Source organism: Vipera berus (genome assembly GCF_964194415.1).
Source record: "Vipera berus genome assembly, chromosome: Z".
NCBI classification, from domain to species: domain Eukaryota; kingdom Metazoa; phylum Chordata; class Lepidosauria; order Squamata; family Viperidae; genus Vipera; species Vipera berus.
In genome coordinates, this window is record NC_138205.1 from 49,238,719 (window position 1) to 49,255,542 (window position 16,824).

At 38.2% G+C, this 16,824-nt stretch overlaps 1 protein-coding gene across 1 annotated transcript in view; it reads left to right on the forward strand.

Annotated features, from left to right (window-relative positions):
* The first annotated feature begins 5,485 nt into the window (after window positions 1–5,485).
* KRCC1 (lysine rich coiled-coil 1) overlaps window positions 5,486–16,824 on the forward strand; it is a 31,866-nt gene continuing 20,527 nt past the window's right edge. Inside the window, exon 1 of the mRNA XM_081343245.1 lies at window positions 5,486–5,681. Coding sequence (XP_081199371.1) covers window positions 5,528–5,681 — 154 coding nt within the window. The 5' untranslated portion in view covers window positions 5,486–5,527. The remainder of the gene's footprint in view (window positions 5,682–16,824) is intronic.

Genomic DNA, 16,824 nt, shown 5'->3' on the forward strand with positions numbered 1-16,824 from the left:
CAGGTAGGTCCTGTATGGACAGAATTCTGGCTGCAGGGGGTGGGTCTGGTTCCATTAGTGGCAGTGGGAGTCTGCTGAGGCCATCAGCATGACCCATTTCTTTACCAGGTTTGTGAACCAATTTAAAAGTGTATGCAGATAAGAAAATAGACCATCTCAGCATTCTTGGGGAAAGTATGTGGGGGGGGGGGTTGTTTGTCTGTTGTGAAAAGTCCCAGTAGAGGTTTGTGGTCTGTAAAGACCATGAAGTCCCTGCCATATAAATAGTCATGGAATGTTTTAATTCCAGCAACAATGGCTAGGGCCTCTTTGTCAATTTGAGCGTAGTTACGCTCAGCAGAGGACAGTGTCCTTGAATAAAATGCTATAGGGACCTGTGTTCCATTCTTTTCTAAATGACCCCCACCCCATAAAGAGATGCATCACATGCTAAACAGTCTGGTTTAGACTCTCTTAAATGAGTTACAGTGGATTTTTCTGACAAGAGTGCTTTTAAGTCCTGGAAGCTTTTTTCATGAATGCCGGTCGATTTCCATGGAGCTTTCTTATCTAAGAGCCTATGAAGAGGCTCTGCCAATGTGGCCTTGTTAGGCAGAAAGGCATGGCAGAAATTGAGGAGGCCCAGGAATGCTTGTAGCTCTCCTTTGGATTTAGGACTAGGAGCCATTTTAATAGGCTTCACCTTGGATTCAGCAGGGTGAATACCGTTAGCATCACTTCGAAATCCATGAAATCTGTTTAAGGGACCCCAATACTACATTTGCTCTTTTTAAATTTGGAGTTAATTAATTAATTAATTCGCAAAGCCTCTGTAGGACAGCCCTGAGCCTGCTGGTTTTCTGTAGATTCCCCAGCAATAAGAACATCATCAAAATAAGGGCAGACGCCCTGAATGCCTTTAAGTGTGCATTCCATGATCCCCTGGAAAATACCTGGTGCAACGCTGACTCCAAACTGTAAATGCTTTACTTTGAAGGCCACCCTGTGAGTCACGATTGTCTGAGCTGCAGCTGTGGCCTCATCAACTGGCAATTGCTGATAGGCCTGTGCTAAATCTAATTTAGCAAAAATAGTACCCCCTTGCAAGGAAGCTAAAATGTGGTTGACCACTGGGACAGGGTAAGTGTGTTGCTTAAGGGCCTTATTGATTGTACATTTATAGTCTGCACAAATGCAAATTTCCCCGTTGGCTTTAAGTGGGGTGACTATAGGAGTTTCCCACTCCCCACCATCAACTGGTTGTAAAATGCCCTGTTCTACTGTTCTGTACCAGCCTGCTACCGGCCTTGCAGGAAGGCAACCCCTGTACAAACGGCAGAGGCTGGAATACGTCTGCCAAATTTATTATACAAACAAACAAAACATGAAACAAGATACCGGAGCTTTGATCCTCTATCGGAGCGGTTGCTTTCAGCAAACCAGCCCTCCCCCAAACACTCCCTTTATAAGAGTTCAGGGCGTGGCCTCTCTTTGCCTCCTTCCGAGAAGTCCCACAGCCTTTCTCTGCTTGCTCCTACTTGACTGCCTCCTGCGTCGGGCGTCCTTGAACAGGGCCAGCTGTGGGTCATCTTCATCCACACTGTCGAGCTCACGCAGCTGGGTCTCCACCAAGTAAGAGGGGCCTGGCTGAGGGCTCTGCGGAGCCTCCAAGCCATCATCAGCAAGTTCTTCTTCAACACCCCCCTCCTCCCCCTCATCTGAGTCATCCAAGTCATCCGACCCAACTGCCGAACCCACAGGCTGACCCTGAATCACAACATCTACAAGCTTGTCTATTTCTGAGTTAATTTTATGTTTGAAGGCAAAAGGGACCCTTCGTGGCTTAACCATAATGGGAACTACGTTGGGGTCTAGCTTGAATGAGATAGGCGAGCCTGTGTATGTTCCTAGGGCTGAATCAAAAACGTCTGCAAAGTCCTCGCAAACTGATGAAAGGTTTGCAGCTTGTGTTCGGCTGATACCAGTAATCTGAATACCTAAGGCATCAAACCAATCGAGTCCAATGAGACTCATTCTCTGGCCCCCTACTACTATGACATCCAGGTGCACATAAATCCCCTTAAATTTTATAGTCATGGTGGCTTCTCCCTTAACTTTAACTTGAGCATTTTGAAAGTCAGTTAAAATTATGTCTGAGGGCCTCAGCTTGGCCTATTTGTTACTACACCTGCACACGAAATTGAAGGTGTCCTGGGAAATAATGGAGTCAGCAAAGACAGAGTCAAATTCCATTTTACATGGGACTCCTTGTAGCTCTACCAGCAGTTTGAGTTTAGATTTGAGGGGGCGTCAGGGCCCAGTGTGGCACATGAATATACTTTCATCGGAACGCGGGAAGAAACCCGAGACTCTAGATCTACACATACAGACACCCGCGAGAATCTACGAAAACAAATATATATATATATATATATTCTATATATTAGGTTAATCATACTATGTCTATGTGACTTTAAACTACCTTTCTTGCTTACAATCACCGTTGTAAGACATGATTACCCATTTAACACATACAGATTCTGTGATAACTATTCACTGTTCTTGAACTTTATTCATGAAAAAGAGACAGAAGGCCTTTTCCCACAACCACATTTTAGTTATATCAATCCATCTTTGAGCCAAAACTATACTGGCATGAGATATGTTGTCCCCAGTGCCAATCTTTAGCCCATCTTGATTTCCTTGATTCCCAGTAACTAAATTCAACTGATTTCTCTCCAAGGTAGTAAATGTCAAAGCCTAACAAATTTTCATATATCTTCAGGGCTGCTCTTGAACAGTGTCAAAAATACAAAGAAAACACAACCCCAAAACATCCAAGGATGACTTAGCCAGTTCATTCTTGAGCTGGGACAAGATAAAAGGAATGTCACAGGCACGTGACAGAGGAAAGATGTTGCTAAAATATATTTGTGCTATAGTATTCGCATGTAGGAAAAGCTTTATGCTTTCACAAATAGAAGGAATAGTCATCCTGCTTCTCAATGCATAAACAGTTACCAGTACCTACATTAATAAATACATTTAGATACCATCACCATTCTATGATTGATTTTGAATTACAAGCTCACAGCTATTGCTGAAAACATTCAGAGTAATTTTTGTACTTCTTGGGGTTTTTCCATTCCACTCTTGCCTAATGAAAAATTTTGGAGATGAAGATGTGCCATTTTGATTTGTCCTAAAAGGAGATACAGGAGTAAAGTAGCATTTCAATTTGCCACAGGAAGCCTATCCCTTTTTACCTTCCAGACTGATTGTATCAGAACTCTTCTTACCTGTTGTGCACTTTGGTGATTAAAAAGGCCAAGGATTGAACTTCCTTTGCTTTAGGGAATGCGACAAGTCATTCCTTTATCATTTTAGTATACAGACTTACTTTAAGATATCAGGAATTCAAGCCAGTGCAGGCAAATAGTAAAAACTCTGCACAGTGACCATTTTCTTTCTATAATAATGTTCCTAGTCATATGCCTTGAACATATTATAATCTTTGCAGAACGAAATATATTAGCAGAAGCAATTAAGGAAGATTTTCAAATGGTTTTAAAATATCCAAAAGTTTATTTAAATGTTATGTTCTACAATTATATTTATCTTTTCATCTTTCAATTTGATTTTTATTTCTCTGAAGTGTTTATTTAGCAACCAGATTCTCTATCATGTTTTCTTTTCTCTTAACTGCAGTTTATTCTATTTTACTACTTAGTTTTTGAGGGGGGGGTTTCAGTTCAATTAACATGCTGTATATCATCCTTTAGCTAGCAGAAAACTGTTAGCAACATAAAATTTGGCAGTAAGGGTATATCCCCACTGGAAATTCCCTTCCTGCCGCCATAGCCTCTTTTCAAGCTTGAAAGCTGATGTCCTAATTTTAGATATTGTAGGGTATCTTAAGCATACTCATTGTTTCAGTCCTCTGGTTTTATGTGCCCGCCCCTTTCTAGACATCACTAACTGTCAAGAAACCAATGATATGATTAGCAAATGGTTGGGACAAATGGATGGACCTTTAGTTAAGCAATTTATTAAAACTGAATTTCAGGTTTATGTACACAAATTTGTGTTGGGCTTGTTTGCAATGTGTAGGTGAATTTTGACAGCTAAATAGTACTCCACTTTTATCTGTGCAAGCCTCATGAGATTGATCATCAATCTTGCACAGGTATGGAGATTTCAAGGAGTGCTAATCCCATATAGAATTCTTGCCAATTCACCAAGTTCCAATATATATCAAATTGATAATACTCAAGGGAATGTCAATGCTGGCAACAGATGGATATGACCAAGAGCACAATAGAAAGTATCCTTTTAATTCTCCACTGGGGTCAAGATGAAGGCAACATTATGGGGATTGACAAAAAAGAAGGATGTTGCCAGGGGATGTTTGTGCCAAAGGCCAAAAGTCTGTGAAATCACAGTGCCATCTTGTGGTAAAACATTAGATTCAAACAAACCGTTTAACGGTGTTGTTAGGGATTTGGGGGGGGGAGCCTTCAAAACTTCCTTTTAATCTAAAAATTAGATACATAGGATACAGATCAAAACTGTTGTTGTTGTTGTTACCTGCGAAGTCTTGTCAGCGACCCTATGGACAATGTTCCTCCAGGCCTTCCTGTCCTCTACCATCTTCTGGAGGCCATTTAAGCTCACGCCTACTGCTTCAGTGACTCCATCCAGCCACCTCATTCTCTGTCATCCCTTTCTTCTATTGCCCTCCATCTTTCCCAGCATTAGGCTCTTCTCAAAAACTGTACTGAATCCTTAAACTAACTTTTAAAAGCTTTATCCAAAAAAAACTAGAGAAATAACACGATAACAATTTCACTACAAATAATGCTTCCCAAAGGTGCTTTTTTCAAAAGGCAACTGGACTTCGTTTTTCCTTGAAAAGTTTTTTGCTTTTCATCTAGTTGAAAACTGAAGAAGCTTCTTGGATGAGAAGCGAAAGATCTTCAAGGAAAAACAAAAGTCCAACTGCCTTTTGAAAAAAACACTTTTGGGACAACCATGACCTGGATGACAGAGAATCTTCATATACAAGTTATACTATTCAAAGGCATAATCTCTCATAAAGATCAGTTTTAAAATATATTTTATTGTGGAATCCCTGATGCTCTCCGAGTTTGGTCCTTTGTTTGCAGACGTTTCGATACTCGATTAGGTAACTTCTTCAGTGATGGAAGGAAATGGGCTTTGCTCTCTGTTTATATTTTCTCTGTCGGTGTTGGTGGGAGTGTTATTTTCTCCTTGGTAGTCCCTTGGTTATGTTTTTGTTTACTACAAGATTGTTTGCTTATGGGGAGCAGTCAATGGACTCTCGTACAATCACTAACACTACACGGAAGGCCGGGGGAAGCAGTTTAAACATCCTCAACGTCGCATTTTCGAAGAGCAATCGCGGAGGAAGCACGACTTCCGCAGCTTTACATTATGCTTCCGGAACACCGTTGCTCCGCCCCCACATTCCCGCGAGGATTTCCCCGCGGGGAGTGGTCGGGGCTTGCTCAGCTCCGCTTCCCCAGTTATGGCGGTGGTGGCGGCGGCGGCGGCGGCACCTCCTGCTGCTGCTGCTGCTGCTGCTGCTGTTGCTGTTGCTGCGGGGAGGGAGAAGGCAGAGGGGGGAGGGGATGTCCCCTCCCCCCCGCTGCCGCCATCCCCCCCCCGCGGCCAGAAAGCAGGTGAGTGAGTGAGTGAGCGAGAGAGCTGAGCGATAGGCAAGGCTGGCCGGCCGGCCGGCCGGCCGCAGGGGAGAGGGCAGATCCTCAAACCGCCGGGAGGGTCGGGGAGCGCGAGAGGAAGTGACGCCTAGCAAGCGGGCGACGGCCTCAACTGGAATGGGGGCGCAACGGGACCAGGTGAAGCCCGGAGGGTCAAGGAACAGGATGGTGGAGCTGCCTTGTCCTCGGAGGAGCGAGAGGGAGGTGCAAGAGCTTTGAGCCGTGCGAGCCCTTAACGGGGGCTGAGAGGGGAGCCTCTGTAGAAGAGCGCGGTGACCCCCTTCCTGCAAGTAGGAAGAGCAGGCCTGTTCGGAGGCAGCAGCTGCTCCGATCTTACACTCCTCGCCCTTATTTTCAGGTGCCCTAAGGTCGGGATAGAAAACACATCTGTTAATCATATGGGCGAAAAGGCCGCCATTCCTATTTCGAATGAAAAGCAGCCTATTTCGAGGAAAGCTAATCAAATAAATAACAAGCCATCCGTAATTTTTCTGCAGCCTACAACAGAAGTTGGAAGTAGAAAAATATAAGGATCCTGTTTTCTCTTCCATCTTTTTACATTCCCTTTTTTGTTACCACCCTCCCCGGCCATACACACATTGATGGAGAAGATTGGACCTAGAGATTGAGCTAGGCCTCATTTCTGTTAATTTATCCTTTTGTTAGTTGATATGTTATGGAGAGTTGGATAGAAAAGAATAGCAAATCATCTATTTCTCCTACTTCCTTTGAATGATATGCTATTAAAAGTACTTGTTCACCTGGTCTAATCCTCTACATCACTCGTGAAAAAAGACTTGCCAGAGGAAGGTAACTCCATTTGCCACAATGCCATTCAGAGAAGTACATGTGAGTGAGATTACTGGCAGGTATGTACTCTGCCCACTCCTCAGTGGCAATAGAGAATTTGACTCATCAAATGTTGCTGTACTTCATGCTCTGTTGGAAGTTGTAGCCCAGTAACATCTGGAGGTTCTCCATCCTTTTATGCTTCTAACAGCTTTGAAAAGTCAGGAAAAAAGCAGTAGAAGCTATCCTGTCCTTTTTCTCTCTTTCTTGACAGGAGGAAAGAAGGATTGCTACTTCCCATTTGCTGTTTTATTGCCTTTCATCACCAATGGGCTGCTTGTTACCCTTCCTTTGAAGAAAATGTTTAATGATTTTGCCCAAATACATTCACAGTATCCTGGCACAATATAACCCTTAGTCTTAAATATTGTAGACTGGCAGTAGCAGCCTAGAATGAATTGGAATTGCATAAAGGAAATAAACATTCCATATTATGAGGAACACGCAGAATGACTTGCATCCAGACCACAATAAAATATAATAAAGGAGTTGTTATTTGAAAATAAGCTTTCATCACTATTGGGTAGAATGGAACTGAATAAGGTTGTATGAAGGAATCTTGACAATACAATTAACAAAATAAGTAGATTTTTTTTCATGAGACCTTGGTGACCATTATGCACTGGGTTCCTTTGTGAGTCTAGACTAGGTATGTCAAACTTACGATGTCACGTGATGTCGCGCGACGTATCAGGACTTTCCCCATTGCTGGCAATGGGGTTGGGCGCAGTTTCGGTGAGACACATCTGGCCTGTGGGCCAGCAGTTTGACATGCCTGGTCTAGACATTGCTTATTTTTTACCTCCTCATGAAAAACAGTATATTGCAGAAAAAATTCCCTAACATAGAAACCTGGTTTGGAACTCCTTAGGAATGTGAGAGATTTCTTTCTTAAAAGTCCTCCTGAACTTAGTATTACAAAGGAGATATAACAGTGAGTAGAACTTTAAATCTCAGCAAATGTACACAAATCTTGCAGACAGTTGAAGAACATAATAAAATTTGAACTTTTTTTAGTAAGGAGGTTTTTGCCATCTAAAGCTGCTCATTGTTGGTTCATCTAATCCAAGGATACATATAGTAGTTTCCCAAAGTAATTCCTAGCCTTGAAAGCCAAATCATTTTAAGTGGAGATACCATAACCAATATAACGGATATATGCGTGCAAATTATTGCTTACTCCAATGAACTGTGCACTATCTTGACAGGTGATCTATGGCAATACACTGATCTTAGAATATGAAGAATTATTAAGTCATCAGTCATTAAACTGAAAATCTTTATGCCACTTCAGTAGATTTGTAGCCAGAATTTGAATCTCTCATTGGGGGGTGGGATTTAAAATCCAAATGCATGTAAATTGTTACACTTTTTTATTCACACTATAACAATATTCACAATGATATTTACATTTCAATTTTCTTGAAATAGTATTTAAAACAATTTAATGAAATTAGGAGGAGGGCCATGCAATCTTGTCACTCCAATAAAGTTTATATTTATCTTTTTTTTAAGCTGAATTCCTTATTCCTAAGGTGGAGCAAGATGAAAAATCTAGGTTGCACTTTTAAATATTTATCTAAGAGTAGATTTCATTGCATTCAGTGGGTATTTTGATTGTTTTTAAACAATTGTTTTCAAACAATTTAGAAATTACTAGTAGGACTGAGAACACTTCAGAAATGTTTCTCAGGTCCTTTGTGTTCATTAAAGGGGCCCATCTTTTTTCAGAATATAAAACTGAAAGCAATTATGTTTTAAGAGTCATTAATTTGAAACAATCAACTATTTTGTCTTGTGCAGAAAGCTGAAAAAAAATATGTAATGAATAAGAAGTGCAATGCTCGTATGAGGTCCAAAGCACTTTTTTAAAATCATTATTAAAGTGTACACTGTTTTAGAAACTAACTCAGCACAAAATAAGTGAGTTGTTTTAAATAAGTCCAAGCATTTGTGTTCAATTAGATAGGTTTATCTTTATTTACACCCTTTGGACCATATATGTATATACACATGCCAGATAATAAAAATTGTTGTAGAATAGTTTCAGTTTGGATAGTGGCTTACCTGCAGGTAATAGCTGGCTACTATTCAGGAAACAAAAGTCTTCATATTTTCTTGATAGTTTGAAACTAGTCTGTGACAATGACAAAAATCTTTGATTCGCTATCCTTACAGCAAATAATATGGACATATCTGCAAATATTAATCCAGAATGTAACCCTAAACATTGTTCTCTATAGAACTGTGTAAAATCTTGTTAGTAGCTACTTTGAACATAGGCATAATTCTCCCTGCTTCTTCATTTTTAAAACTATAGTGGTGATAATTTAGAATATCTAAAAGAATCTTATGTTATTGAGAAATGTATAATGCATAATGATATAAAAATACTGAAAAATCTTATTTTAGAAGAAAGTTATATTTCAGATAATAGCATTAGTGAAATGTTTTGACATGCTCAGTTCACAGCATATTATGCTTATATGCAGTACTCTACCAGTATCTGTAAGTTAGATGTTAAGGAGACAGTGTAATGTGGCACTGTCACTAGACTACACTGTCATTACACTGGCAAATTTGCCTTATATACATAGTGAATTCATAGTAGGGTTATTCCTAGCTTTGGAGTAAGCAACCTAGTACATTCCAGAAATTTAGAATTTAAATCATCAGCCCTGCCATCATTGGCAATGGCAAGAGATCGCAGAAGTAATCCAAACTGTTATGTGTGAGATTTATCTACATCTTTCCCAGTTACTAAAGTTAAGCAGTTGTTTATTTTTCTGCTAGTTGAGTATGTACAATCTGGTCCAAGTAGTAAGCACAAGAAAGATATACACCATATAGCTCCCATGTAGAACTTTCTGTACGCTTAGACTGGGAGGGAGGCCCAACAGTTACAGTCTGTTGGCATTTGTGCTATGTTTCTGACTGTCACAAAAATCTTTTGTGTTCAAAATCATTATAAATCAGAAATGAAAAAAGTTTTAAGGCTTGCTTTAGGAAACTTAAAAATGGACAATACCTATTTTAGTACACAATCACTTTGAAGAGTGTGTTGCATTAATCTGCCACAACCATAAAAATAGCAGTGTTTTCTGGTTCATAAAACACTTCTGTGTAGTATAAGCAATGTTTTACAATATTTATGGGGCACCAAGGCAATCACTTTCCCCCAAGTCTTAAAAATTATGAGAATCAAAGCCAATATTATATAAAAACAGTCTAAAAACAAATATATACATGTTAATTGCAAAACTGATTTACTGAATGTATGGTAGGCTACTCCACTGTGATTCTTTGTTTTGATTATAGTGAATAAAATGAATGAATAAAATATCTTGAGCTGATTGAAAAAGTACCAATGCTTCCACATAAGCTTTATTTAAAATCTTAAATTTTATTCTCTAAACTTCTGGTAATTATGTGCCATTAAGTTGGAGGCAGTCCTCAGCAACCAGAGAGATTTTCTCTGCAATGATCCCTTCCTAACCTGGTCCTTCCAGTAGTGTATATCATTAGTCCATCATTGCTATAATTGAGACCATCTGCCTTGCTCTTGGTTGTCCTCTTCTTCCACTTTTGCCAGCATTATAGACTTCTCCAGACAGCTAGGTCATCACCTATTTTATTTAAACTATGATAATTTAGATTCTGTTTATTTCTACCTCGACTAAGAAGTCTGGATTGTTCTGCAATCAATTTGTCTTCTTGTCTTCTCACGTTTTACAAATTATATTTATTGACCATTTATGTATTCAATCTCTTAAGACTGAGATCAAATTTGCTTTCTTTGCTTCTAGCGCTAATGCTTATCTATGATATACCCTAATTGTTTGTAGCAGTTAGTTACTATTTGTATTATTTAGTGTTTTGCAATATAATAAAATATTTCTTTCCAAGCTAATTTCCCTTCCTCAGCTGCAGTTTCACTTTCCCATTGGTGCCAATCATTTTTACCCGTGCACTAAGGATAGTTTTATTGGAAGCATGATTGGAGAGGGTAAATTGTGGCAGACCTCCATTCTGAGAATGAATGAATGAATTGTATGTACCGGTATGTATGTTTGTGTTTGTTTATCAGATTTTTCAGTAAAAATTGCCTTTTATGAAGTATGATTATCTTTCCCATAAATTATTTTACTTCTATTGCCCACATGAAATTAAAATTAATTTGAAATATGCTCCTAATAAGTTTGAACATGCTGCATTTTATTCCATAGAGCTGTCCTAAAATTTAGTACACTATGGATACTTCATATATATATAATTCATACATTTTCTATATGACAGTGAAAATAGTTATGTCACATAGAAAATATATGGTCATATATCCCATTAATAATACTATTTAAATAGTAACTTTTCTACATCTGAGTACTGTTAGAAAAATATTGACAACGTAAATTTGCACAATTGTACCTTGTGTGCAATTATGTGAATCTTAAAAATACAATGTGAGTGAATGGATTGTGATTGAAACATGGGGAGGGTGGTTATCATCTTCAGAGTTCACTGGTAATCCCTAAACTATCTAGTTGTGGGAACAGCATTAAGCCTCTTTCTATGCACTATTTTATTGCTTATCTTTCTTACATGCACACACACAGAGAGAGATGCAAACACACACACGTACAGTTTTTAAATGTTAATTTTATGAGAATGTAATTGAATCCAAATTAAAGAAGTATGCAATAACTATGCCCACAATATTGGAAATGTGAGTGCATTAATTATAAAGGTGTTCCTAGTCTTGCAGACAGCTGTAAAATCAGTGGAAAGATAAGTGAAAGAAAAACGTTCATAAATCATAGACCATAGAAATTGAAAGAGTCATTGATGTCACTTGAGTCCAACTGATTTTCTATGCAAATTCCACTTAAAGCAAGACTCTTCTGTGTGACATTATGTTATAACTATAGTACATATCCCCAAAATGATCCTAGTTCAGAGATAGCAAAATGCTTTTCTTCACTTAACAAGAAAATAAACTACTTCACAATACATTATAGGGCTAGTTTGTATGCTGCTTCTAGACATGTCTATATAATTGGAATGACTTGTCATAGTTTCTGTGTGTGATAAAGCATCCTTCCCTAAGCTAGTGTTCTCCAAGTTCATTGGGTTGCTACATCTCCCAGTCAGCTAGAGTACTACTGGCACATTTAACTGTTATGTCTGATTTGTAATTAGATTATTGTCTAAAGGACAGAGTTCTAACCTGAGACCATTTAAACAGTTGTTAGGAATCGAAGATGGGATCTTACTCAAGCAAAACGTGTGTATACTTTAAACTTCTTATTACCACTTTAAGCTTCCCTTTTCCTTGAACAGAAAAACTGCATGTTATTCAAAAGAGAGAGGTCAAAATTTGATCAAGGTTCTCTATTCCACTATTAATACTGGTTAAGGAAGCAGATTGTTATGGGATAATACATGAATCAGCTGAAATATCACAGATTTAGCCATTGTTTTCAGGCTGAAAATGTTTTCAGTGAGACTAAATACAGAAAACTACATCAATCAATCAAATCTTTATTACGGTGATATACCAGCATAAGGAGAATTGAGTAGAAACAGTCATTTTTAAAAGCTAAAGGTATAAAAACAAAAGTTGCACATAGTTAAAAAGCATTAAAATACATTTTAAAAAACTATGTGGAAAAAGGCTTTAAAATGAAAAAATAAGTGTGCTACTTGTGATTATGAATTTATGTGGTTGCTTAGAACTTTGATTTCATATGTGAAGAGTAAACACTTTACTCTTCCCTGAATTCTCTGAATTGCAGAAAATCAAAGGGGAATTCTTTCCTGTCTGCAAGACATGGAAGATTGTGCCTAAGTGCTCTGTACAAACTTGTGAAACAAGCTAGCACAGCTAGATTCTGAAGAAATCAAAGGCCATGGATCTGGTGCTGACCTCATTCTCCCAAATGTTTATCAATTGGCTGTACTTTGTATTAATTTCTGAGAAAGTTGCAAATAGTGGTGCCAATCTACTTACCTTAGGCAGAATCCAGCAGACTGAGCCTATGTATTCCAGAGGTTAAAGGTTTCAACTTGCAGCTGTTCCATAGTTGGTGCCAACGGACTATGAGACTTATAAAAAAGAAATGAAACAGAAGGTATTAGCTTGATAACTGGTTGCAGGTGAACAAAATTTTATGAATTCTCACATAAGGCACAAGTAAAGTTTGGAAGAAAATGTAAAGATATTTTAACATGGCAAAATCCCTTACAGTTATACATCAGTTTCATGCACTTAATGTTTCTTATAAATGTGTCTGTTGCAGGATTGTCTGAAGTGGACAGTATTTTTCAACTAGAGTACAAATGTGCCCTTTTCATTATTTTCAGCCTCTAAAGCAGGCAGGGCAGTGGTATCCAACTGTTGAGCTAGAAAAGTTAATAGAAATCCTCTTGGAAGTTTAACATTTCTTTTTATTGCTCATCTTAAAGAAAAATTAAGGGACGTGGTGGCTCAGTGGGTTAGGACGCTGAGCTTGTCGATCAGAAGGTCAGCAGTTTGGCGGTCGAATCCCGAGTGCCGCATAACAGAGTGAGCGCCTGTTACTCATCCCAGCTTCTGCCAGCCTAGCAGTTCGAAAGCACGAAAAAATGCAAGTAGTAAAATAGGGACCACTACGGTGGGAAGGTAACAGCATTCCGTGCGCCTTTGGCGTCTAGTCATGCCGGCCACATGACCACGGAGACGTCCTCGGACAAGCGCTGGCTCTTCGGCTTTGAAATGGAGATGAGCGCTGGCCCCTAGAGTTGGAAGCAACTAGCACGCATGTGCGGGGGAAACTTTACCTTTTAAAGAAAAATATATAAATATCAAATCCTTCATCCCCATTTTACCTTTGGGCTTAAAGCATGAACGTGGAACTTTCTTTTTTTTTTTTATTGAAAAGTTTTAACATACAGTTTATCTTTAACAGTCCCCCCTCCCCCTCTCCCTCCCACCCTACCCCTCCCCCCCCCCGACTTCCCAGAGCTAAATACAAGGTATAGAAAAGAAAACCAATCATAAGCAACCATATACTAACAACCATAAACTCTAAAATCCATCACTCTCTAGCTTATACAAGATAATACAAATCTTAATGATATTAAATATATATAAAAAAGAAAAAAGAAAGGAAGAAAAGGAAATAAAGAAAGAAAAAAACGAAGGAAGACTTATTCAAATGCTACATGAAACTTCTTAACCCTATATTTGTTCTGAATGTACTCAACCCATTTTCTCCATTCCATAATATAACGTTCTTGCGAGTGATCTTTCAAGTAAGCCGAAATCTTTGCCATCTCTGCCAGGTCGGAAACCTTTAAAGTCCATTCTTCTATAGTCGGCAGTTCCTCTTTCTTCCAATACTGACCTATTAAAAGTCTTGCTGCCGTGATTAAATTCAACATCAACTTAGTGTCCACAACCGTAGCATCTGTAATTATTCCCAGCAAGAAGAGTTGCGGACAAAACTTTATCCTTTGCTTGAAAATCTTCTGCATATTCCACCAAATTTTTATCCAAAAGGCCTTAACCTTTTTACAAGTCCACCATACATGAAAATATGTTGCTTCTTCATCACCACACCTCCAACATTTTGGTTGATAATTCGGATACATACTTGCCAGCTTTTTAGGATCTAAATACCATCTATAAAACATTTTATAAAAGTTCTCTCTTAGATTTTGAGCTTGTGTAAATTTTACATTCCTCACCCAAATCTTTTCCCACATGTCCATTGTAATAACTTCTTGAATATTTTGGGCCCATTTTATCATACAATCCTTAACAAGTTCTGTTTCTGAGTCAATCTCTATCAATGCAAGATATATCCGTTTAATATGTGCTGGACCCTGATTTCTGATTTGCTTTATCAGATTTTCATCAGTCATTGTAAAACCATTTTTCTGATCTTCTTTCCACCTGGCCCGTAGCTGAGTATATTGAAACCAATTCTGAACAATCTTCTCATCTCGCAAGAGACTATATGGTTTCAAACACCAGACATTTCTTTCCAAGTTTAGAATCTCCTTGTACGTAGTCACATCATGTTTGAAACCAGCATGTATATTTTCTATTGCGTGTTTTGGAATTGCCCACAATGGTATCTTGCAGTCTAGCTTATGTCTGTACTTCTTCCAAACTCTCAGCAATGCCTGTCTTAAAATATGCACTCTAAACACATTATCTACCTTCTTATCATACAACAAATATGCATGCCAACCAAACAACAAGTCGTGGCCCTCAAGATTTAATAATCTGTCTTGTGTCAAATTAATCCAATCACTTATACCTACTAACGCAGCAGCTTCATAATATAATTTAAGATTAGGCATTTTAAGACCACCTCTTTCACGAGTATCCTGCATAATCTTAAGTTTGACTCGTGGTCTTTTCCCTGCCCAAACAAATTTATTGATACCTCTCTGCCATTCCTCCAAGTTAGAATCTTTCTTAAGAATCAGTATCATTTGAAATAAAAACAAAAATTTAGGCAGGACGAACGTGGAACTTTCTTGCAGTGCACAAATTGCCACGAAAGATATATGGAGAAATTCTAACACAGTGATCCCCAACATTGCACTCCAGAATTTCCTTGGCACCTGCTCAACCCTCTTCTATTTTCCATACATAAAACATTCCTTTTAAACTGTATGAAAAGGGAAGGTTTCAAAAGAAATCCATCCACTTACTTCCAGTAATAATTTAACACTTTATATTCTCAAAAAAATAAAATGATGGGTGGTTATAATTTAGTGCTTTGCTTTACAGTATTCACCAGCTCCCCAAAGAGTAAAGTCAGTGAAGAGTTGATAGAGTACTTTGGTAGACTATGTCATGCAAGAAGCAACCTTGTGTTTTATTACTGCCCATATCCCCTCTGGGAGCCATTTGAGGATTGGATTGACCTTCCCATGGTAGCCATTTTATTTGTGTAATCCATCCCAGTTCAAAAAGAACATGTAAGCATAAAAATAGAATCACAAAACAAAAATACAAGTTTTCAGTTAAATCTCCATAATACACTCAACCACTGCAATTGCTGATGCTGCAAGCTGCTGAAATAAAACAGCTTTTAAGTTATTTCCATAAAGCTGTGAGGACAGTAGAGCTTTCTCTTTGAAATACTTTGTAAGACTTCAACTGTGAGGATAGGACAAGCAGAGAGAAAATATTCCAAAGGGAAAGCTGTACTTTAAAGGAAGCATATTTCCTTAACATAGGCTTAAAATACCAAATGTACCCTCTGGCCTTAAAAGCTTATTGTTGTGGCTGTAAGGTTCTTAGACAAGGACTTATCTTATATGTCGATTTGTACTAAGAATTAAGTCATTAATATTAAATTAATTCAGCTAAGCAAAATTGACTGAAATAAATGTTGGCCACAAACATCAAAGGAAAGCATCATAGTAGAAAATGGCCTGCTTTTAACTGCTGAAAGCAAAGCAATTTGCTTGATTGTAGTGTGTCTCCAACCTATGACAGAGATAAAATTATGTAATAAACTGAAAATATATCATGAAGGTGTGATGGGAGGGAAGGATGGAGGATTAAATTAAATCTTGTGAGGGCTTCCTTTCTTTGGAATAGCTCAATCAAGCTGAAGCAAGACATTCAGAGAATGATACATTATGGGTTTATGCTGATAACTTGTTACTGATAATTTAATTTTTTTGCATTGATAGCATTACTAATCTTATGTACACCAGCAGCCTTTTTAGACTTAAGCATATAAGCATAATCCATTTTCTAAATAAATCAATCTATTACTTAGCCCAGAAGCACAACTACCACGGTATTTCCACCGTCGCACCTGAATCACAGAGAAAAGAGAGATTGAACTGAATGTAATCAATGATAATATATGTGTGAACATATGAAACATTCCGCCATTGATTTTTGTAGCAATTGTTTTGTTATTATGGAGTTAAAATATAATTCAAATTTCTGTTTGCTATAACTAATGAAACAGTAAATAAACTGCAGACATGGTTGTTGATTTGAAACATTTTGTTTGTACTGTTAATCACTGAAGAAGCCATCTGATCTCCAGGAATTTAATTTAATTTTGTTGAACTGTAGAACTGGCTGATGGTAAAGACAATACAGTCTTATCATTAAAATTTTAGCCTAGGTCCAGGGAGAGCCATGTTCATACTACCTTGTTCATGAAGTCTAGAGTGACATTGGACCAGTTACTTTTCTTTCAGCCTAGCCTAACTTACAGGGGTCCTTGACAGAAAA